The sequence below is a fragment of the Syngnathus acus genome, chromosome 9 (genome assembly GCF_901709675.1).
Source record: "Syngnathus acus chromosome 9, fSynAcu1.2, whole genome shotgun sequence".
NCBI lineage: Eukaryota > Metazoa > Chordata > Actinopteri > Syngnathiformes > Syngnathidae > Syngnathus > Syngnathus acus.
The window spans coordinates 16184804-16210021 of record NC_051094.1 but is presented as its reverse complement, the minus strand read 5'-3'; the positions used below and the strand labels follow the sequence as shown (position 1 = coordinate 16210021).

The window sequence follows — 25218 nt, the reverse complement described above, 5'->3', positions numbered from 1 at the left end:
CCTGCAATCCCACCATCACTTTCTGTCAATCCAGAGTCACTGGCACTGATGTTCAATGTTGCAGAAGCTTGTCAACCAACACAGTTGCACAACATCATGAACCTTAAAATCCCTATCCCAAAGTTAATTGAGGAGCCAACATTTGTGACTGTTGGCGAAGGTGGCAAAATACTGGACTTACACTAGAAGTTACCGTAATTTTCGGACTATAAGTCGCGTTTTTTTTCATAGTTTGGGTGGGGGGGCGACTTAAACTCAGGAGCGATTTATGTGTTTTTTTTTCAAAAATCTTCAAAAAAAAAAGTGAAACCGCGATAAACGAACCGCAATGTAGCAAGGGATTACTGTAATTTGAATTTCAAGTGACGTCAGCAGCGCGACGTCAGCAGCGCGACGTCAGCAGCGCGACGTCAGCAGCGCGACGTCAGCAGCGCGACGTCAGCAGCGCGACGCGGCGTTGTTTACATAAAGGACAAAGATTGACTCGACGGAGCTCTCTTTCACTTCCGTGGATTGAAGTCGGGGGCCAGCGCTCGGCCGGGTGGCTGTCCAGGGACGGTGGATGGGGCTCGGACAATGCTTTTACGCACGCCCGGTCCTACTCTACCGAGCTGTCTTTCACCTCCGTGGATGGAAGTCGAGGGCCGGCGCTCGGCCGGGTGGCTGTCCGGGGACGGTGGATGGGGCTCGGTCATGGCTTTTACGCACTCCCGGTCCTATTCTATGGAGCTCTCTTCCATTTCCGTGGCTGGAAGTCCACGCCGCCACACGCCTGGAAGTTTGTTTTGTTAAATAAAGAGCCGTTTACCAAACCCACGTCTTTCCTTGAACTTTGTTAACGCTACAATATAGTTATATAGTAGATCTGTGGAATAACGACGAGGCTGACGTCAGGGCGCACGCACGCGCGGCGTTGTTGACAAAGGACGAGGAATTTGATCGATGGATTTAATGATTTAGAGTGCACAGATGGTTTGATAACATTATTGCTTATATAGTTATTTGATATATAATTTATATATCGTTATATGGGCCTGTGGAATATTTTGAAGTGCAAGAGCCGTCAGCGGCACGCACGCATTGTTGACAAAGGACGATTGATGGATTTAATGAATTGGAGTGACACAGATGGTTTTATCAACGTGTTATTTATGTAATAGTTTTTTGAATAACTCTGAATTTTACGTCAGGGCCGTTCTCAGCTCTTAGTTTGTGTTTATGTCACGTTAGCATACCTATCGTTTAGCCTGTTGTTGCTCGTTCATGACTGTTCTTGGTGTTGGATTTTGTCGAATAAATTGCCCCCCAAAATGCGACTTATACTCCGGAGCGACTTATATATGTTTCTTTTCACTTTTTTGGACATTTTATGGCTGGTGCGACTTATAGTCCGAGAATTACGGTAGTTTTTTCTTGTAGCAAGTCAATTTCAAACAGTTCAAAATCCTGTTTGTACAGTTCAATATTTTCTTCAAAAAGTAGAGAAGTACAGCAGAATGGCGAATATCAGGCGACCTTAAACGAACACTGACGAGGACGCAACATTCTCTACATTCGAAAACACTCACTATTGTTTGCAGCTCAGTTGAATAGGGGCTTTAGGTACTCCAAATTATTCCGCATTCACTCTTTTGCCACTTAGGTGCTTTTTACCCATCCTTGTGACTCCAACGCAAAATAAGAGAGCCCGAATTAGACTCCAGACTATGCTTCCTCACAAGGGAGGCATGCCACTGGAGTTAATGGTTAGATTATAAAATGGGTGAAGGGTCTACCACAGGGGTGCTCAATACATCGATCGCCAAACTACTACTGGTTGATCGCATGACGTTTAATAAAAAAAAATTGCTGTATGCTAGAATCCAGCCCATCGCTTGATTGACATACAGGTACCGTAATTTTCGGACTATAAGTCGCACCAGCCATAAAATGCCCAAAAAAGTGAAAAAAAAACATATATAAGTCGCTCCGGAGTATAAGTCGCATTTTGGGGGGCAATTTATTCGACAAAATCCAACACCAAGAACAGTCATGAACGAGCAACAACAGGCTAAACGATAGGTATGCTAACGTGACATAAACACAAACTAAGAGCTGAGAACGGCCCTGACGTAAAATTCAGAGTTATTAAAAAAACTATTACATAAATAACACGTTAATAAAACCATCTGTGTCACTCCAATTCATTAAATCCATCAATCGTCCTTTGTCAACAATGCGTGCGCTCCGCTGACGGCTCTTGCGCTTCAAAATATTCCACAGGCCCATATAACGATATATAAATTATATATCAAATAACTATTATATAAGCAATAATGTTATCAAACCATCTGTGCACTCTAAATCATTAAATCCATCGATCAAATTCCTCGTCCTTTGTCAACAACGCCGCGCGTGCGCGCGCCCTGATGTCAGCCTCGTCGTTATTCCACAGATCTACTATATAACTATATTGTAGCGTTAACAAAGTTCAAGGAAAGACGTGGGTTTGGTAAACGGCTCTTTATTTAACAAAACAAACTTACAGGCGTGTGGCGGCGTGGACTTCCAGCCACGGAAATGGAAGAGAGCTCCATAGACGATAGGTATGCTAACGTGACATAAACACAAACTAAGAGCTGAGAACGGCCCTGACGTAAAATTCAGAGTTATTAAAAAAACTATTACATAAATAACACGTTAATAAAACCATCTGTGTCACTCCAATTCATTAAATCCATCAATCGTCCTTTGTCAACAATGCGTGCGCGCCGCTGACGGCTCTTGCACTTAAAAATATTCCACAGGCCCATATAACGATGTATAAATTATATATCAAATAACTATTATATAAGCAATAATGTTATCAAACCATCTGTGCACTCTAAATCATTAAATCCATCGATCAAATTCCTCGTCCTTTGTCAACAACGCCGCGCGTGCGTGCGCCCTGACGTCAGCCTCGTCGTTATTCCACAGATCTACTATATAACTATATTGTAGCGTTAACAAAGTTCAAGGAAAGACGTGGGTTTGGTAAACGGCTCTTTATTTAACAAAACAAACTTCCAGGCGTGTGGCGGCGTGGACTTCCAGCCACGGAAATGGAAGAGAGCTCCATAGAATAGGACCGGGCGTGCGTAAAAGCCATGACCGAGCCCCATCCACCGTCCCCGGACAGCCACCCGGCCGAGCGCCGGCCCTCGACTTCCATCCACGGAGGTGAAAGACAGCTCGGTAGAGGACCGGGCGTGCGTAAAAGCATTGTCCGAGCCCCATCCACCGTCCCTGGACAGCCACCCGGCCGAGCGCCGGCCCCCGTCTTCAATCCACGGAAGTGAAAGAGAGCTCCGTCGAGTCAATCTTTGTCCTTTATGTAAACAACGCCGCGTCGCGCTGCGTCGCGCTGCGTCGCGCTGCGTCGCGCTGCGTCGCGCTGCGTCGCGCTGCGTCGCGCTGCGTCGCGCTGCGTCGCGTTGCGTCGCGCTGCTGACCTGACATTGCGCTGCTGACCTTTTTTTTTTTTGGAAAATTTTTGAAAAAAAACACATATAAGTCGCTCCTGAGTATAAGTCGCCCCCCCACCCAAACTATGAAAAAAAACGCGACTTATAGTCCGAAAATTACGGTAGGTCTGTCGGGAGGCAATCACAGTGAACCGCACATGCGCAATAGACAGTGACTACAACCCCTCACCGCAGCATGTTTAACGGCCGCTCACACACAAACCGCCAAAGTTTATAAGCTAATCAACGCACGCACTCGCTTTTTTCTTTTAAACAAAAGAAAGTTTATGACCATCAAAAATGAGTGGGGTTGCTGGACCAAGTAAGAAGCCAAAAACGTATCACTTTCATACGGAATGGGAGTTGGACTTTTTTCTCACAATGTCATTTTCTAAGTGCGTGACAAAAATACACGCACTATATTATTTATTTATTTATTCATTTATTTATTTTATTTATTGTAGTGGGTAGATCTTTGTGACTTGGTCATTATAAAAGTAGCTCGTAAGCTGAAAGAGTTTGAGCACCCCTGGTCTACCATGTACGTATGTATCAAGATGTGCATATACGTAGGTTTACTTCAATACAAAGTAGATCATGAGCACTTCATCTTTGCATCAATGGAACTAAGAGTGATTTTAAATGGTAATGACAGAAAAGTATTGCATGGCACAATGCATCCTGGGAATGGAAGAGTTGCTGAAAAGTACACAACACATTCAGAATAGTTGTCAATTGGTTTAAAGTGCACAAGAGGTAATACATTTCCTGTCCTTGGTCTATATTACTACTCTTACTATTTCTTTAAACTGCATTCCGTACATCAGTTGACTCTTTTGACAGCTATTCACATTGGCCTAGCACTTTTCAGTACCATTACATGCAAACAAAAAGGTACAGAAATGATCATTTTGCATGTTTGAACAAGCAATGCACGATATGAAAAATTTCAACCGATACAATACCCAATAGTTTGGTTGATACCGATTATGTTTTTTTTTTTTTTTTGTTATACTTTAAATAGATCTGTTGTTGCATCTTAAAACACTACAACATTTAAATCCCACTTCTTTAACTAATGGCGTCAGAGGACGATATACAATTTTTTGTCAGTGACAACGTATAGACTATAGACGCATGATTTTGTTTTGCTACTTTATGAACTCTTGTCCAAAATTGATTAAACTAAAATGTTAAATCAAACAACCCATTTGTATTAGTTCACTCCCTTACCCAAAAAGAATTGATAACAAAATTGATAGGCAATCAGATCATTAGCAGTATTGACATTAAAATAATGGCAATAAAATAATTACAAAATTAGTCACAATATAAGGTTTGGTTATAAGGTCAATTGCAGGGGCTTTTCTGTACTTAAGCCACACATAGAGTGCACTGCGTTAGAACCATGACATTTGGTAAATGTCACGACTCGTCCTCAGTTGTTTTATTATATGTAAGTTGTCATGGTTTCTGTCCGTCTGTGTACTCGCCCCTCCCTTCCCGTGTCAACTCACAATCAATGTACTGATCACAGTCACCTGCCTCTCGTTACCTGTCTCGTATTTAAGTCCTGTCTGCGTGTCACTCCCCTGTCGGATCGTTGTTAATGTCATGATGTCTTTTGTCTCACGTCTCTGTTCAGTTTCTGTTGTTGGGCTAGTTAGTAAGTTACGTCAGTCTGCCGAGTCTGTTAGTTTGTTTTCGCCAATAAACCCTGGTCCAAGCTGCACTTGGTCGACCTGCTCCATTCCTTTCGTGACAGTATATAAAAAATTAAACGGGAGCAATTTATTTAACCATGTACTCTACTGTACTCACGTTATTGTTAATCAATATTCAAATGTAAATCCATCAAAGTCATCACCTTCTGTATCCGAATTAAAGAGTTAGGCAAGTTCACCATTAAAAATGACAGGCTCCCTCTCACCAGTGTCTCATCGTTGTCATGTTGCTCTTCGGCAATGGCAATGGCAATTGTGCCTCGTAAGCATGTCTCTTTGTCGATGCCATTTTAGAGGGTCCTAATAGTGTTTGCTTTGCACAAACTGATAGTATTTATTCATCAATTGCGGCGTATTATGTAGAGTTCTCTGATTGGTTTACCGCCCTGGTTTACATGTTTAATTCATGTCCTGTGATTGGTTCATTGGGTCTACATATTACGTCTATATATTATGTCCCTGTGGCGGCAGCCAGACAACATTTACAGATTTTGGAATTCGGTCCACACAAAAGGTGTACCTTATTAAAAGCCGGACCTTCGATTTTTGAGAAAATTCGGAGATAAAAAGGCTTTTAAGTGTGCCTTATGGTGTGGAAAATATGATCATTCCATGGATAGTTTCTGCCTGTATTTCATTTGAAGATGTAAGAATTGCTTCTCAGGGTTACTGTTTGGAGGTACAATATACTGCTCCCACTTCAGGAAAGTTTCCCAAAAGTGTTGAGGTCAAGAAATGAAGGTAATCGTGAATAATCTCTTAGACTCACAGTAGCCTAAGCTTCAATGGTATGTTTCACTGTGTGGGATGGTGCATTTGCATGATAATTATTTTACTGCGAATATAACATCTTGTTATACAATGGCAGAAAATGATCAGTTAGAAACTTAAGATATTTTCTATGAGCAATTTTCACCCTTTGAAGGTTCCTTAGACTCCAAAGAACCAAACAGCTTTGAATGACTGCTTGCTGCTCCATCTGTAGCTTTTTAACATACTTTTATCCAAATAAATATTTTTGCTCTTTGAATCACACATTTTTCACAGCCCAAATGAGGGCGAGATTCATTAAGAATTCACTGTGGCTGCTGATAGTGGCTTTCTTAATTGTGCTTCATTTACTCTGGCAGTTTGCTCGTTCTTAATGTCTTATCCACAGAAAAAATATTCTAATCACATATACTAGCACACAAAATTTGACAGCTGAATGCCATTTGCGCCTGTTTACCCACCAAATGTACACATTTGTCGTGTACCAAATGTCTTTCACTCAATTCAAATCACAACTCAAAACACACTTGTCATTTTGATGTTCCACTTTATTTTTTTGTTTTTTGTTTTTTGCAGTCATTCCAATTCTTACTGTTCTTTTAATAAATATATTGTAACATTGTACGGTTAACTGCCGTCTTTTGTTGTACGAAATTATCAGGTCGACAGAGGTCGGGAGGGAATAGTTTTATGCAAATAACCGGTTTGAATGTTAGATGAATGGATGGATGTCTTGTGTATGTTGGACTGAGAATTTTCCCCCACATTGCTCTGGTAACAGGTGAAGAGGCTAACTACTAACACCACTTTTACGCCAGCTTTTTCTGTAGGTGTTATTGCGCACCCAAAACTGTGTGGCTATTAGCACTGGTGTTAGGATGGTGCTCAAAGATAGTAGCTAATCCATCCTCCACCTCGCCTATCCTCGGGTCGCAAGGAGTTAAAGCCTATTTTTGTTTGAACTGTAATTTAAACCTCTTTATGGATGACACATTGACAACAGTACATATTAATAGAGACATAATTCATTGTTTTCTTGGTGTATGACTGAAACTGTTTTGGTCCAAGGAAAATACAGACTGGTTTGGCATTCTCCTCCTACCGACATGAGGAAGAACTCCTACTGTCTTGTTACATGCCCTCAGCTGGACACAGGCCGTAAATCGAAATTAACAAGCAGCTCTCTGGGGGTCATGTAGGGGCTAGCTTTTGATTAATTAAAGATCAGAGGAGGGTGGACGGCTAGTTGAGGTAAGAAAAAAATGAGCCCAGACAGAGGATACTGTGTAAAATAAAAGCAAAACAGGAGGACTGCAAAGACAGAGATACTGTGTAAAATCAAATCAAAGCAGGAGTACTAACCCCCCAAAAGAGTGAGATGAGAAAGGAAATGGTTTCTATGTAATCAGGGGAGGAGAGCTATAAAGGCAGATATGGCATGAGCTGACTTGAGTCTCCCACACACTCTCACACATAGTATGCATCATGCACATAAAGTACTTGCAGTGATATGCTTGAGCCTCAGTGGATGTTCTTACAGTCAAATTTCAAATTCACCTTACCTTTTTTAATACCCAAATATGAGAGAACTTGGGAGTGTGCTTTCTTAATAGAATATAAAATATCTAAATAGGTTAATATTGCTTCTTTTGATGGAATATGAGCTATGCCAATAAGGATGTATGATGCGGGAGGGTCAAATAAAATTTGTCTGATGGGCCCATGCCATGCACCAAATCCAGAAGTGTCAGGAGTGTAACCAAGGTATGTTAGACACAATGAAAGTCGGTGCATGACTAATACTGTATACTGTATGCTCGTAATCAAAGCTGTTCTCACTGTTCAACAAAAACAACGTCCAAATCCATCACATTGATTCAATTTAAGTCAATTTATCCACTAATCCTGTTCAGGGGAAAGATAGACTAAACCATGAACTGGTCGCCAATTAGTAACAGACCACCATTTAGACTCACATCCACACCATCACTGAGAAGGAACTGAACCCACGCTGCCTCCACCAAAGTCAACTACACCATGAGTGGAAAAATATGAGTCAATATAAGTGAATATAATGGTTCAAATTAACACAATGCATTGTTTTCTGAATGGTGTGCTCGCACATTCCAAAAACATGCATGGTTGCTGAATTGAGCACTTTAAATTGTCCTTAGGTGCATCATGCACATAAAGTACTTGCAGTGATATGCTTGAGCCTCAATTGTGTAGTTGTTCGTCTATATGTGCCCTATAATTGTCTGGCAACTAATTCAGGGTGCACCCTGCCTACTGTCCAAAGACCACTGGAATAATAATAATAATAATAATAATGATAATATCCATCCATCCATTTTCTGAACCGCTTAGTCCCCACGGCGGTCGCGGGTGCGCTGGAGCCTATCCCAGCCGTCAACGGGCATTAGGCGGGGGACACCCTGAACCGGTTGCCAGCCAATCGCAGGGCACACAGAGACAAACAACCATTTGCACTCGCACTCACACCTAGGGACAATTTGGAGTGCTCTATCGGCCTACCAAGCATGTTTTCTGGGATGTGGGAGGAAACCGGAGTGCCCGGAGAAAACCCACGCGGGCCCGGGGAGAAGCCTTTTAGCCTTTTAGCCACAGGCTATGTTGATGACGAGATATTCCTTTGAGTCAATCAATGTTTTATTTTGAATGTCATCATCCTGATGCTCTGACGTCATTATCTTGTACATTTAGAGAAAGCTTTCAGCCAAAATAAGGCTGGGTGAGTAGACCACTGAGGATCAAACACTGAAGGTGGTAGAGTTCGATATTTAGATAGACTGGTAAATGGTTGGCCTTTCACAGTCACACAAAACATAGTTTGAACCAAAAATCAATTCATCATTTGCTACAGATACTTAGGAAACTGTTTTTCTCTTGAAAGTTAGCAGTTTAGATCATACCTACTGAAATAAATCTCCTTTTGCTGACATGATTAGTTTTATAATGATCCCAATCTCAAATCTCTCCGCAAGCAAGACACCATACACCAGGTGTGTTAGGCTCACTTTTGTCGCGGGCTGCATCGTAGTCAGTTTCCTTCGGAGGGCCATCATGACTGCCAAATAAATGTATGAACGCCTCATTTTATATATAGTATAAGCTACAAAACAAACTGACAAATAATTTGTTTTCAAATTAGACTAGTGGAAACTTTGCAAATATTTTAAAAAGATAATTTTTTAAAGTGAAGACAATTTGCAATTTCAGTAATGAATTAGATACACAATTTGTCTTCGCGGGCCACAGAAAATAATGCGGCGGGCCGTATCTGGCCCCCGGGGCTTGAGTTTGACACCTGTGCCATACACCATATTTTAACACTTTTCACTGGTGCTACCTTCAACATCCCCCCTCCCCCTTCAATCCAATTTATCTGTTCTCTTACCCTGATTCGAGAAGCAGGTTTTACACCCAGAACAGGTAGGGTGCCAATATAAACTTGTAAACTAACAACCTCGATGTTTATCTATAAAATGAACATATGCAAGACCCCACCCTATCTTCGTTCTCTTCTCATCATACATACCACAACATATTGCATGCCACAGAGCATCCTGGGAATGAAAGAGTTCTATTCAAGTAGTTTAATCAACATCTTTGTTCCAAAAGTCCGCACTACCTCTGTTCGATCTTTTCAAGTTTCTGACCTAAGCAACTGTAACATTTTGCAACAAATAACAAACTTCCCCTCATTCACCTCATTATTACAAATTAAAGATGGTGAAATATACCGCACGATTGCTGCGCTTCAAGTATTTAGAGACAGCTATATTTAGGACATACAAATAAATGTACAAAGACGGTCATGAAACAATACACAGTGGGAGTGCTCAACAGTGCTGCAATACTAATAACTAAATTGTGCAAATGATGCAATCACAGAGCTACAGCAACAAATACCGTAATAAAGGCCCCATAGTGATGTGCAAAATACATCAAAGTGTCAATATAAAATTATGAGACATGAATAGTGCTGGCCTGAGGTAGGGGAACTGGAAAAGGTTGTGTGATGGATTGCATGAGTCAAAGTGCATTATTTTCCCCTTATCAAATGTTTTTTAAAGTGCTACTTGTGAGTCCAAATAATCACCACAGAATATTACATAGTAACTGCTGATGAATATGTTTCATGAAATTAATGGGTAGCAGAACAATTGTGGCAAGCTCCTTCAGGCCTGCACATAAAATGACGTGGGAGGCCTAATCTTGACCCCTGTGGAAAAGACTTTCAGAAAGGAGGGAGCAATGAATTCTAGGCCAGAAACCTTCTTGATATTCAGGCTTTTGAGAAAGATGAGCAGTGAAACACAATCTGTTCTTCAATGATTAGAGCAGGTTAGGTAGCAGGAGGGGAAGTCAGAGGTGTGATAGCAGCTTTTGATGAGGATGGTTATGTGGCAAGTGAATACGTTCTTCTCAAACTTACAGTCCAAAATATCCAAATTGTGGCATGGTGGTCAACTGGTTAACACATCTCCCTCACAGTTCGGTGATCGTGGGTTTTTATTCAGACTGCCGTGTGGGTTTTGCATGTTCTCACTAGTATATGGGTACTTTGGTTTTATTTCACATTGCAAAAACATGAAACGATCATGATTATTTCAATCAGATATGTTGGAATAGGGAGATATCCAAACAGCCGGGATATGGTTCTTAAGGATCCTTAGTTCCCTACCACTGCTCTTAAGTTGTGCAGTCCTGCAAATGTAGCTTTGCTTCATTGGTCGATTTTTCGATTTCCTCAGTGATTAGACCCATAGGCTTTTCATATTTAAATGTGTGCCTCTAAAGCTTATTGTCGTTATTAGGTCGATTACACAGTGATCAGACGAATCCAAGGTTGCACAGGGAATAGAGCATCTTCAGGGTAATGTCGCAGTGATCTAGAATGTTGTTCTCTTTCGTGGGACAGACATTATGCTGCTTATGTTTTGGAAATACCCATTTTAGCTTCAATCCAGTTAAGCAGAATGTGTCTGTAGCAAGTCACTTCCATTAGCCTGAGGTGGAATAAAAACATCGGCAAAAACTCCTGCAGTGAGTGGATTAGCTTCCCCATTGGAAAACCTTCACCAGAATGTCTGTCCTCCCGCTCTCATGGACAATGCTTCTCTTGTCTATTTACCAGGAAACATACGTAAAGTGCAGCTGCTCCCTCAGTCATTATACTGCAAAAAATTTATAGAGCGGATTTGTAAAAGTTGGCAAAAAAAGGCCCAGAGCAGACATCCTGAAGGCATGTCCTCCCATGTGTGAGTGACTGGTGCAAGGTCACCAAAACCAAAGAAAAATGATGAAAAAAAAAAGACAACAGTCCTTCTGGGTGTACTATCTGCATTGCTGTTTTGGAATCTACACCGGATGTTGTAGATGAAGTAAATCTCTAATTTGATCCTGGCATATTTAAAAATTATGTTTGAGTGAATTTTTAACTTCCATTTATTTAAAAGGTATGTGGTATTTTTTTTTAGTGTCCTGTCAATCAAAACATCCATAATACAAACAATATCTGGAATTTAGTGGGAGATCACGAGTCATCAATTTGCAGACTAAAGAACAAAAAAATAAGAATTAAATAAGTAACATTGCTTACTTGGAATGCATTGAGAGCACTGAAGATATAGGCAATTACAACAGACAGGTGGACCAGTAAACCACATAGCCAGGTTAGGCCCAGGACGGGCAGGAGGATGAGAACAGGTCGCGTAACAGCCCTGCAAACAAGGTAGAACATGCACTAATAATGAACTAAAAGCAGGTCTAATAGGTCTAATTAAATGATGATAATAAAAAAATATAATATATTTAAATCCTTTCTAAATGTCTCAGTGCCAATGGTGATTTCTCTTTGGTTACCATTTATGCAAGTCTCAGGAACCAGGATTCCAACTATTTTAAAAGACTGGAAAGTTTTCTTGTAAAATACTTCTTTAAACCCTCTAAAATTTCTTTGAACATTTCTTTTGCAGTCAGTTTTTCAATACTCGTAGAGCTTATACATCCCCTAACCTTTTTAAGGGATGAGGCAAAAACGGTTTCTTTTGTTCAAACCACAATTGTTGTTACACTGCTGCACCTGGGGAAGATTGAGTTTTCAGAAAGTGCTGTTTCTGCAAGGACAAAGCCAGAACTCACTTTACTCTCTTTTATGTTCAAAATTCATTTCCATCTCCAGAGTGTGCATAACACTTCAGCGCTGGCACAGACTTTTAGCCTGTTTGTGAAGGAATGAAGAGACACAATAATTGTGGGGATGATGTCTTGGTACGTTTCATCTTAGGTTGAAGGACATTTGGCTGAATGGGAGAACAGAATATAATGTCTCCACACTCATTAGACTTAGCAATATGTCCCACGTTGTATGCAAAAACAACCGGGGTTATTTTCTAGGCTCTGGGTAGGTTGATAAGGTTGATACCACACCAAACTCTTCTCAGCATACCTTTTTAGATCTTGATACCCAACAATGTTCCCACAAATAATACGTGGTTTCTAGTAGTCTTCCATCCATCCATCCATTTTCCGAACCGCTTAATCCCCACGGGGGTCGCAGGTGTGCTGGAGCCTATCCCAGCCGTCATCGGGCAGTAGGCGGGGGACACCCTGAACCGGTTGCCAGCCAATCGCAGTAGTTTTCATAATGTCAAAATATACTTATTTTTGTGACAATGGACTAATTGTTATGTCCAGAACACACTGTTTATTTATGTCCACTGTATATTTATATTGCATTCCACTATAAAGTAATCCCTCATTTATCGCGGATAATTGGTTCCAAAAAACACCCGCGATATGTGAAATCCGCGAAGTAGGGTCACCCGCTCATGTGTGCATTTTTTGTGTGTCAATAAATGTATATGAAATCATTTAAGTGCATATTTTATTATTAGAAAATTAAATAATTGTTTCAAACATGTAAATAATACATTAATAGTATAAATAACATACAGAAAATTGTGTATAAATATTGAAAATATAAATATTATACGTGTGTGCGTGTAACATGTTAACAAGAAGAATCGGAATCAAACTGCTGCCTAGCTTCCTTAGCCTGCAGTCTAAAATAACTGTAAAGAGCTAACAATCATCAAAAAAAGCAAATGCGTATTATTCCATCTTGTAGTTTGATGTTGGTTTTCTCCGTACCACGTCAAGACAAACAATTACAACTAAGACATGTTTTGTATGTCTAAATCCATATGTGTTTGATTCAAATTGAACATAAAGGTCCTTTCCTCATAACCTACCTGAAATACGGTACATGAGTAACATGCAGTACATTCTGACAATTACTTGACCTTTCTATTCACTGTTTGCCTCATAACCTAGACTTAAGACAGTGGTTGTGTTTATGTGGTTGGGCCTAATATAAATATTACATTTAGTGTTAAGCATTATACACAAAGAGTATCTTGTACTTGGACCAGGTGTTAAACTGATAAGGCCAAACAACTCCCACAGAAGACTCCCGAACCAAAGCTCATAATCTCTCCACTGTCTCTATTGAACATAGTTTTCTGGAAAACAAGGAAACCTCATTTTTGTGTGTGTAAGAGTTTGTTCTCCACTGGAAGAAAGACATAAGCCTACACATAGCTTAGACAAAAGTGTGACAAGAAAAAGCATGTCAGGGATGACTAGCATTGCCATTGTCACTTACCAGGTAAGGTCAAAGGTCTGCATTTTTGATGCTGAGCTTGGACTGAGCATCTTTGCGCGACGACGGGCGCTGGAAACTGTCACCATGACAACCCGACACAATACAACTGAATTGACCTGAAAATAGAAGCCAGCATCAGCATCGTTTAAAACAAAATGGTCGCATAGCTCAACTTGGTCTGAAGCTCACATTGTGAGACATGAGAAAGCTCTGCTTCACATGAATACTTTCAACACAATCACAGATTGTTTTGTCTTCTGCATTGAGCATTTCTTCATATTAATCTCTAATGGACTCTGAAGCTCACGCTAGAACATTTTGCATTAGGGGTCAAAGGCAAACAATTGTTGAAGTGCTGTTAAGCAATACACAGAACCCTGAAACACATCTCCATGACCACAATCTGGCACCCTAAAATCTATTGTTAATGCAGTACATCATAAAACTACCCTATTGCATACATAACCACACCATTTCATTTTTTTACATCTTTATGCACTGAATAAAAAAATATTTTGCATGAGATCCATCCATCCATTTTCTGTACCACTTGTCCCCACGGGGGTCGCGGGCGTGCTGGTGCCTAACACAGCAGTCATTGGGCAGTAGGCGGGGGAACCCTGAACTGGTTGCCAGCCAATCGCAGGGCACACAAAGACGAACAACCATCCGCACTAGCACTCACACTTAGGGGCAATTCTGGAGTGCTCAATCAGCCTACCGTGCATGTTTTTGGGATGTGGGAGGAAACCGGAGTGCTCAGAGAAAACCCATGCAGGCACGGGGAGAACATGCAAACGCCACACAGGGGGGGCCAGAGGTGGAATCGAACCCGCACCCTCCTAACTGTGTGGCAGATGTGCTAACCAGTGCAGCCTTGCATGAGATTTATTTTTTGAAATTTTATTCACACATGCACACACAAATACTCATACATCGGGATTAAATGGAGCCACATACCGCCAAAACAAATATCACAGGTCCCACAAAAGACCAGATTGTGCCAGTCTTCAGATTGAGCCAGCAGTGACCATCCGCCTTGTAGTCATTCACCGTAGCCGCCAGTGTTACAACAACTATTAGAACAGGAAGTCCTACAAAATAATTCAATAAAAGCATATTATGAATAGGTGTGAGGCTAGAATAAATTATGCAACATGTTTAAACATATTTACAGAACAGTGACTGCTTCGGCATCTCATGATTGGACTATTTAGTCTGTTCTTCCTCGCTAAGCCTATTTTGTCTAACACTCGGCACATCTGCATTCAGAGCTACAGGAAACATCTCAATATTGTTGTGCTTATTCACATTCTGTTCTCAGCTTCTTATGTGATACAACACATAGTGACAAAATTAAGTAGATGAACGTGGACAGCTGCGGGATGTTTTACAAGTTCTACAGATTGGCTTAAGGTTAAAACACAACAATTGCATCTTCTTAATTTCAACAAAGCAAGAGGACTTTTTACGAATTCATGTTAAAATAACGTGTTTGTGTGTGTGTGTGTGTGTGTGTGCGCGTGTGTGTTGGTGCATGTGAGTGTGTGTGTGTGTAGGTGTGTGTAACCGATACCATTTTTTACTTTAAGGCTCTGACCAATAGTGATGTAAGAGTCTGGTAAATCGGACTATACAGTCTTTAGCCACATTCTCTAAAAGTGAAAAGAGGAGCGGCACTTTTCTGACTCCATCCTGAATGATCAAGGTTCCTACATTCTCTTGTTTGTCGAGCTTCGACATACTGCGAAAGAAATTTTGTTCCACAACTTCTACTTCCAGCTGAGTCCACAGTCAAGCATAGACAGGCTTGACCTTATGTCAGCAACCAAACTTCTGTTGTTTGTCATTTTTATATGGACTGACTGTAAACATAGCAATTTAAAAAATATTTGTTAACTGCGTTGATGGAAAGTGTAGTAAGAACTTAATTATGTATGACTGTATGCGCTTACCCCAGCCAATGATATAGTACAATTTCATTCTGCGGTCTTCACTGATGTTGACGGACACGACTTTGCTCCACAATAGCAAACCTTCAACCAGCATCCAGGAAAAAGAGGCCATGAAGAAGAGATGGAGCAATGCAGTTACCACAAAACAGGCACCCTGCAGCAATCAAAGTGGAGAATTGTCAACAGTTAAGTAGTCTTTAACTGCCTTTTTGGCTGTTCCGTGTTTGTTTAACAGCATTGCAATCACCATCGCTGCTGTGTGCCACATACTGCACCTAAAGCAACAGTTTTTCATACAAATTTGTAGGCCTTGTGTTTGGCATGTGAAGCCCTTTGATACATTTGTGAGATTAAGGGCTATTTAAATAAACTTGACTTGACTACAGTAGAAGCTTAATTTATCAGACTCTGGCTTTATTTGACAGAAAAAAGTTTTCAGTCCACTCAAAAGGCTTTACGTACATACGTAGGCACCTTGCAGTGGTCGCTGCTTGGGCCCTAAAAAGTAAATTGTTGTAATCTATACAGATTCAATCAACAATCCTAATATTTGGTGACAATAGTCTGTCTTATTACATTTCTTATGTTTTTGTCATTTTGTTAGATATTGATTCTGAACAGCTCCAGATTATTTACGTGGTCTTTTTGCATGTCGTTACAGTATATTGTGTTTCTATATCATATTGACAGCTTCAATGTTTGCAATGTGATGGTGGTGGCAATAGGAGGGGGACTGAATCCCCCACCAAAGGCCCAGTTACCGAATACACAGCCCGCCACTTGTGAATTAACAGTATAGTCACATTCTGAATGCATTTCATTGAAGCAATGCAAGTTAATTTGAGTTCCGATTAAAGACTGACATTGGTCATGTCTGCACCTCACTCTGCAAGCATGATCAATTGACCCACACTGTAACACTTAGGCTAGAAGGCGAGACCTTAGCTGAAGTGTGCACAAGCACAACTTAACTGTCAGAAATCTTCATAGAGTGATCGGACCACACATCTTCAACCGCACAAAGGGCTGCAAATCTTTTTTCAATCAATGCTTCCACTGTTTTTTCATGTTTAACTGAGGTGCTACTGTGTGTTAAAAGCATTCTGTAACCTTCTTTCCCATAAAATATGAGATTCAAAGATGGTTCATTTTAAAGTGATTCAATTTGATCAAATAGAATTTTAGTGTATTGTGGTTCAGTTCTATAGTGGAGCGATACAATGAGTTTCTTGTTGTCATTTTACAAAACGACTGAACATATTAGTAATGTAAAATCTTTTTCAAACAGATATGTGGGTCCAATATTTCATTTTCAATGTAGTATTGTAGTTGAGTAATAGTCACAAATAAAGAATAAAAAACGACCATTGCTTTTATCGGCGCTCACTTTTTTTTTTTAACACTTTTGCCTTGTCACAAACGCTTGCTCCTGTTTCCATGGTAACACAAGCCATACTTGACATTCGCCATGCAACAGAGGAGATGCTGAGCAATGGCTTACTGTCTGAAGACAGGACTGCCTCCTCAAAACAGGTACATTTCAGATGGGCTTAAAATGTGGACATAAAGCAGCTGATTCTTAAAAACTATATTTAATATTTTAACATTTTCACAGACATGATAGTGTTGTAAATTGTGAACCAATTGCAAAATATCTCATTTAAATTACCTTTTAAAAACAGCAGTATTATTAGCATGTCTCCGATCAGAATTGGAGTGTTTTGTCATTTTCTCAGACCCTCACAAAATAACAAGAAATGTGTTGATCACGTGATTGTTTTGGCTACTTTTAGTTCTAGGTTCAAACTCTTGTGTTTGTAAATTTAATTCTCTATTCACTCCAGTCATTTGTTTTATCTTGTGTTCTACCCAATCATGTCATCTGTGTGACCAGACAGACTACCGTATTTTCCGGACTATAAGGCGCACCGGACTATAAGGCGCACCTTCAATGAATGGCCCATTTTAAAACTTTGTCCTTATATAAGGCGCACCGGACTATAAGGCGCACCATTAATGCATCATGTCAGATTTTTAATCCAAATCAAATCATTCTCCATTTTATCTTTTTTATTTCAACTTCAGACGCAACAAATCACAAAATAATGATCCATAGTCTTTTTGATTCATGATTCATTTACTTATGATTGATTTCATGACATAATGCTTCGGGCCAGTTTAAATTTAGGAATTTGGTCCATATATAAGGCGCACCGGACTATAAGGCGCACTGTCGGCTTTTGAGATAATTTTAGGTTTTTAGGTGCGCCTTATAGTCCGGAAAATACGGTACTTAGTTCACCCATTTAAACTGATTTGTATGACATTCTGATTTCCATCTTTTTATACTTTGTGCATGGTGAATTGTTTTTTTTTTTTAAAAAAACCCAAAGTATTCTTCAATTGTTGTCAACCTCGTGCAACTTGCACTGCATTCTGTGACAAAATCATGACGCATTCTCACCTCATTGGCAGACGCCCAGTCACTGCACATTAACAGCAACTCAGCAATGCTGAGAGCAACAATCAGGTTCTTATGGACAGTGGTGCGATCTGATTTCGGAACCCTATATAAAGGCAAACACAAATATGATGAAGGAAAATGAATATCATTTTGAGACTGTAAGTACAATATTACATTGTTGTCAAAGATCTAATTGATTGATCTAAGATTCATTGGGATTGTTGAGTATTTAAAAAAGAAATTCTCAGAAGCTCTTCAACAAACCTGCCTGATTTTTTTTCAGATGTGAATCCGGTGAGGTTTTTTGAAATGCTTTTCAACCTCTGCTCTTTAAAAGGTGTGCTCTGTGATATTTGTGACTCACCCTACAGCAATGAAGAGGATGAAGGTGAAGAGGAGGCCACACAGAGACACTCCACAGCCAATGAACGTCAGTACTTGCAAAGCTTTTTTGTTTTCTGGGCTTGGCTAAAACGCACACACACGCACACACGCATCCCCCACATATAGTACGTAAATCTATGAGCTGAAAATAGAAGCCAACGCAGATGAAAAAAAAATCCTGAATAAACACAGTGAAGGTTACCTGGGCTTCATAGACCTGTAGTAGCAATGCAAAATTGGTGGTGTGATTGCAGTAGCACACAGTGTAGCCATACTGTTTGGAAACGACCTCACATCCTTTGGTATTCCACCACCCACCAGCCTCTGGACTAAATAGAGACAGATACGAATTTATCTTAACACATACAGGAATGGGAAGAATGGACATTTTCCAATATCTTGAATAGTTAGAGGCATTGTCATTGTTCTGATCTTACAGTGAGATAGCTTTGGTATTGGAAAGCTATCCAAAATTCCAAATGACTTTGTTCCAAAGTGTACTTACGTGAGATTAAAATCCCAGAAAGCACACACTGGATCATATACAGCACCAGCAGAATTCTATTAGATACATAGACCGAATATGAGATATGTTATCATTAAAAAAAGAATTGTGAACACTGTACTCCAATGTCCTCACTTGCACTTTGTGACGGAGTTGAAAGTGGACTGCTGTGCTGACGTGCTGGTTGTCTCCCAGGACTGTGGTGGATATGACAGAGGAGCCCATGATCGTACCCAAATACCTAAAGCGCAAACATTTATTTCATGACTCGTAATACTGTGACAATGCTTACACCTACAAATACATTAAATTATTGCCGAGTAAAAATCTAATGTAATATACGAATGAAGTATAAAATATGCAATTCCTTCTTTCAAAGTCTTGCTCATGTGGGGATAGAAATCTGTTTAAGTGTATCATCAAACTGAAAGTACAATGCAATGATTATGGCCCACAAGAGGATGAAGAAAGAAAAAAAAAGAAATTAACTACTATATGTATTCTTGTAGGATACCTTTGGCTGCCATCCGTGACAGTCGGAACCATGCTGATGTTTCCTTCAGGGTTGAAAAGAGGCCGCAGAGAACCATACCAAGTGTTGACCAGGGTGAGTTTATGGAATCCTGTCCATTAAGCACAGTAACAGAATAAAAAGATATCCCTGGATTTCACCACAACAATAAATGAAACAATCCAATAAAGTATTACTTCAGCATTATTTATTATTTAGACAAATATTTGTTGCAAAACCCATCTGCATTTTATTGCCCAATCTTAGATGGAGAAAACATGAATGCAGACTACACATTCTCACATATGTTCATAGTGGATGCATTCACCTGTACAGCGGAATGTCTCAGTTGCAAACAAAATGATGTGACTGCATAGTAAATCCGAATATGCAGTTGGCTTGAGTGAATGTAAAGCGAAAGAAAACGATTGGCTATTGGAGGGTTCAGTCTACCTTTGTTAAGGAGATCCTGGACTTTTTGATGTGGAACTGTAATACAGTCGGAGTTGGAATGTTTCTCATTCTCAGGGCCGCAGAAACTCGTTCCTTTGGATGACTCATGAAGCTGCTGCTGCTGCACTGCTAATTCTGTAAATATCAGGAGAGGTTGAAAGCAGATCTCAGGTGGGACATGTGCTGAAGTAGATTTTTCGGATATCTGTACTGCAGTTTTATTTTTATAAGACTTTTTACTTGAATGTGTGAATAATGAACTGAGGCGGCTGTGGCTCAGGCAGTAGAGAGGGTCGTTCAGAAGCGATTCGAACCTAGCTCTGTCCGATTCACATGTTGTATGTCTTGAGCAAAACACTTCACGCACCTTGCCTCCAAGTAGTCATTGGAAATGAGAAAGTGTTCTCAATTGACTTAGTGAATACATTGAAAGACAAAAAAACAAATATCTTCTTTTTTGTTAAAACAGGTGTGTTGTGGTTTTCAATCTCTGCAAAGGCTGACGCAATGTAAAAATGATGTGAAGCGAGAGACGTAAAAACAGATTGAACTCTTGAGATATTGAGGTGGACAGCACTGACATGTACCATTACTAATGGCAACTAATCCAGAGAGACAAGATATTTCCCATCCATGGTGTTGCATCTTGTGCCATCCTGAAAAACACGGGCTTTGAGTATGAAAAAAATCTGTCTCGTCTGAAGAAATATATTTTAAAAGTATTTGTGCTATAATTACTCAATCATCATCAGCTAAATTGTCATTTAAACCACATACATTGTGCTAGTCAACAATATAGGCACTATGTAAATTGATAACGTTTTTTGCAGGCAGAGAAGGTTGTGTTTACTTTAAAACTTAAGTACATTTTAGATTCTCTACTTTTCTACTCACAGGAGTTTGAAATATTTTTTGGGATCAGTACGTCTACTTTCACCTGTCTCTGTACTTCTGCTTAAGTACAGAGTACCAGCGCTTTTGCTACGCCTGGGAAAAAAAAAAGAAAAGAAAAAAAACGGGTTCCTGAAAATGTGTGAGAGGACATCGGTGGGCTTAACTACACCGATTTCTGGCAGGGCTATGGTTAGCCCCACCCACCCCACCACCAGAAACTATTTAAGTTGCGTTGCTTGAGTCCCCTATCGCCATCGTGTGACACTCACTGATGTTGGGGCTATGAAATGTCAGGTGATCTCTCTCTGCCATCAACCCGGGGCTTAAGCTGGCCACCATCCGGTCAATACTCTTCACCACATCCATGGGACCATTCACCACCTGGAACACATGCAACACTGCCACATTACCAATCACCCTGTCTTCTACATTATACTAAGCTCAGCTGTAGAGCTGTATGAAAGCATGCAGTTACACAGAATATTGTGGCATCAGACCATTATATCAACTAATAATGGAACACAATATGGAGTTGATATCATCTTAAAACAGCTTCCAGCATCAAATTTGATCATTAAAGTGACGGTCAGTTTATGTATTTTTCAATCAGGGAAATGAAAATTGTTTCCATTTTCTATTTAATCCATTCATGTTGGAGAAACAACACAACTAGTAATGCCTTGAAAAACGGCCACTTTTAATTTGGAATATGGCCATGCCCTCGTCCCCTCCATTCATGTCTCGGTGGGAGTCACAGTAGGGACTGATTTATCAATTCAAAATCATTGCACAGAGCTTTTTGGGCTGATGATTAACACCACCAAAATGTATATGCACATTCCTTCTGATCTCCACCTCAACCTATAAAAAAATCAGCACAATAGTCTTTATTCTGTGGAGGTGATAGTCGGTTTTACTCATAGCAGTTGACGTTAAGTAAATCCGGAATATTGTATAGAACGCGTTTATATTTCCACACGTTGAAGTGTTGGAAGGTGCATATGAATTTTGGTGGTAATTAATCACCTTTTCAGACACTAGGTGACAATAAAACGTGACATACCAAGCCAGGAAACAATACGCATTGCAATGCTCGCCTACCTGCCTCCAGTGACATAGGGTCAGAGGGAAAAAAAAACAGAAAGCCAGCTCCAAATATGGGAGGTGTGTCATAAATCTCATCCCCAAAAAGCCCTTAAATTACCACAGATTCTTTTAGTGGCATGATTTTTAGTGGTGACATCATTTTTACAGACAGCCCTATCATATAAGTGCCCACGTTCAGCCTCGTGAAGTGTCTCTTTAATTAATATTCAAAGGCCATTATTTATTAATTAAGAAGTATTTAACAGTATTTTTAACCTCGTACTCCATCGCAACCGAAAATTTTCTCATCTCAGACTCTAAGTACAGTTTGGCTGAATAACACTCACAGAGTCCAATGGATAAGCCTCTAATGCAGGGGTAATCGTACATTTTTACATTGTCAGTTTTGAAACCACTCATTCTTAACACAATGATCAGGAGAGCTGAACCTTGGATACAGCTAGGGGCAGTGTGGCAAGGAGGCGGTTACAGCATGGAAACAGTTTGTCAAAGAGATGCTCATCTATTGAATCTGGGCTGAGATGGCCTTGGAGTGTTGAGAGGCCTGGGGGAAGGGAGGCAAGTGCGAATATGAACACACTTGCCATGGGTTGCCTCCTTATGGATCCACGAGCACATAGGTGTCAAACTCAAGGCCCGGGGTCCAGATACGGCGCACCAAATTATTTTATGTGGCCCGTGAAGACAAATTGTGCATCGACTTCATGTCAACACTAAAATTACAAATTGTCTTCACTTTAAAAAAATAGAACAAATGCTAGAAATGTTTATTAGCATTCATCTTTTTAAAATATTTAAACAGTTTTTACTAGTCTCTGATTTCAAAACTAGTTATTCAGCCTATACAGTATACAATATAAGGCATTGACATAATAACATCATGATATCATAATGGCCCTCCGAGGGAAACTATGACTACAATGCGGCCCGTGACAAAAGTGAGTTTGACACCCCTGCGCACATCACGGAATTATTATTATTATTAGCAATTCATCCATTTTCATTACTGCTTATCCTGTTCAGGGGGGGTGCTGGGACCTATCCCACCTGACATCGAGCAAAAGGCAGACTACACCCTGAACTGCATGCCAAGGGCAATTATTATTATTATTAATATTAATCACAGGCTGAACAGAATATTGGGAAGCATGTGGGCCTTACAGGTTATCGGCGTTTAAATCTTCGATTAAGCATCTTAGTACGGAGTTTGCATGTTCTCCCTGTGTAAAGATTTTTTGCTCCTAACTTCCTCCTCCCACTTCATGCATGTTTGGGTGAATTGAAGATGTTAAACTTCCCGTAAGTGTGAATATGAGTGTGAATAGTTTGTATGTGCCCTGCGAATCTGTGGCTTAGTGCCAACCAGTCTACCGTGCATCTCGCCCAAAGTTACTGAAACAGACTCCTGGTACTGGCAACACTAAGGAGGACAAGTTGTGTTGAAAATGTGGATAGAAAATAGATAAGAATCATATAACGCTTTTCACTACACTGAAAAATGCTGTGGAAAAAAAGCACAGTTGTTTCTTTATTTATTCTATCAATCTGTGTGAATGTGAGTTTCTGTGCCGTTTTTTTAATGTAATCTTAGTTTGTAGGTTTCATGTAGAGAAATCCTAAAAGTGTGAAAATATTTGAGCCAGAATATGTTTTGATCCAGAAATAAGCAGCTTGATAATGCAAATGATGGCGGTGTTCACTTGTCCCTGATAATCACCAGTAAATCCATTTATGAATAAAAACACATTGCCCTCTAGTGATAAGAAGCGGGAATCCGCTCAAGCTTTTGATCGCCTACCAAACCATACAATTACAGTTACTTGAGTAACTAAAGTGACTGTAATTGTGTGGTTGACATTTTGTTGTATTTCAAAGTCTGGTTATGCTTTGAGAAGATAAATTATAAATACAGTAGCTTATCTCAGCTGGCTTTGGGCAACAGGGTTTTTCATCCTGAACTGTGAATGTGATTGTGAATGATTGTTTGCGTTGTGTAGATCTGCTCTGTATCTGACTGATGACCTGGCTAGGATGAACTCGTCTTCTCAACCCAAAGACACAGAAGCATATCTACAAAAAAAAAATATTCACACTCACAATCACAGCTATGGTCATTTTAGAGTGTTCAATTAAGAAACATGTTTTGTGATTTTGGATTGTCCATATTATGTGTACTATGTGTCCTCTCTGCATCCATTGCAGCCTGGTCATCCTGGAAGAGGGATCTTCCAATCTGTGGTCTCTTCTCAAGGTTTCTCATTTCCCCTAGTAGGAGTTTTGAGTTTTTCCTTGCCCTCCTGGGAGTTTAGGATCAGGGGATGTTTGAGAAGAATTGTCGATTTTTGCACATGTCCTGAATGTTGTTAGCTACCTAAATGTTGTACTGAGGCCGAGATGTACCGGAGTCAAATTCCTTGTTTGGCATGCTCAAACTTGGAAAATAAAGATTGATTTGATTTGATCTTTTTATTTGATTTGATTTGATGTGGAAGCTGTATATCAGATATGTGCAGATATCAGATTGCAGTCTGGGTTTGGACCAAGTCAAGGTCTAATGTGGACGTATGGAATTGAATTACTATGTGCATTGTCAAGCTGCTGTTTTTTTCCTCACATACGCCACTGTCACAGTAGTACATTTAGTATTGTGACCATAATGAGCCGATAAAGCCATTTGTTTACAAGGAATAATTTTGCAGAATGGAAGACATGGCTTTGTCAAAAGTTAGGAAAGTTTACTAAGACTATAAGGTTATTAATAAAGGACAGACCTGTAACAGACTTTTCCATTTTCTAGAAGCAAGTGCCTCACATTTTGACTTAGATAAAAAGCAAAACATTAGAGAAGCACTTCCAAAAGAAACGCAAGCTTTGACTAAACGTGTCCACTGAACTTGCGAGCAAACGGAAATGAGAGCCCAGTACAGGAAAACTATTGAACTGACAGCCACAAAATAGACACTGAATGTTTGCCATTGTTACTGTCATTTGGGGACAGCATAAGCAAAAATGAGGAGACATTTTTGTCGCAGTTCAGGCCGCAGTTGTAAATAAGAACTTGTTCTTAATTGTTTTCCTGGGTAAATAAATGTTAAAAAAAGATTTGGATCATAAAAAGGAATCTGCCAATAGAGCTGGGAGATTCCTCAATGGTAAACCAATCATTCTTTTTACTTTTGCTGTGCACGTACTTGTTCTGATTTCTTAATTTGCCTGCTCAGTGTTACTTGAAATGTATGTCTGTGATAACAGTGCTGTAATACCTTGAATTG

General features: G+C 40.0%; 1 protein-coding gene across 1 annotated transcript in view; it reads right to left on the bottom strand.

The window, feature by feature from the left end:
• adgrd2 (adhesion G protein-coupled receptor D2) overlaps window positions 1–25218 on the bottom strand; it is a 43177-nt gene that overhangs the window by 8273 nt on the left and 9686 nt on the right. The window contains exons 8-19 of the mRNA XM_037259319.1: window positions 21109–21220; window positions 19946–20080; window positions 19496–19604; window positions 19117–19222; window positions 18982–19037; window positions 18679–18805; window positions 18457–18560; window positions 18093–18195; window positions 15629–15782; window positions 14634–14767; window positions 13674–13789; window positions 11607–11727 (exon numbers count right to left, since the gene is read on the bottom strand). Coding sequence (XP_037115214.1) covers window positions 11607–11727; window positions 13674–13789; window positions 14634–14767; window positions 15629–15782; window positions 18093–18195; window positions 18457–18560; window positions 18679–18805; window positions 18982–19037; window positions 19117–19222; window positions 19496–19604; window positions 19946–20080; window positions 21109–21220 — 1377 coding nt within the window. The remainder of the gene's footprint in view (window positions 1–11606; window positions 11728–13673; window positions 13790–14633; window positions 14768–15628; window positions 15783–18092; window positions 18196–18456; window positions 18561–18678; window positions 18806–18981; window positions 19038–19116; window positions 19223–19495; window positions 19605–19945; window positions 20081–21108; window positions 21221–25218) is intronic.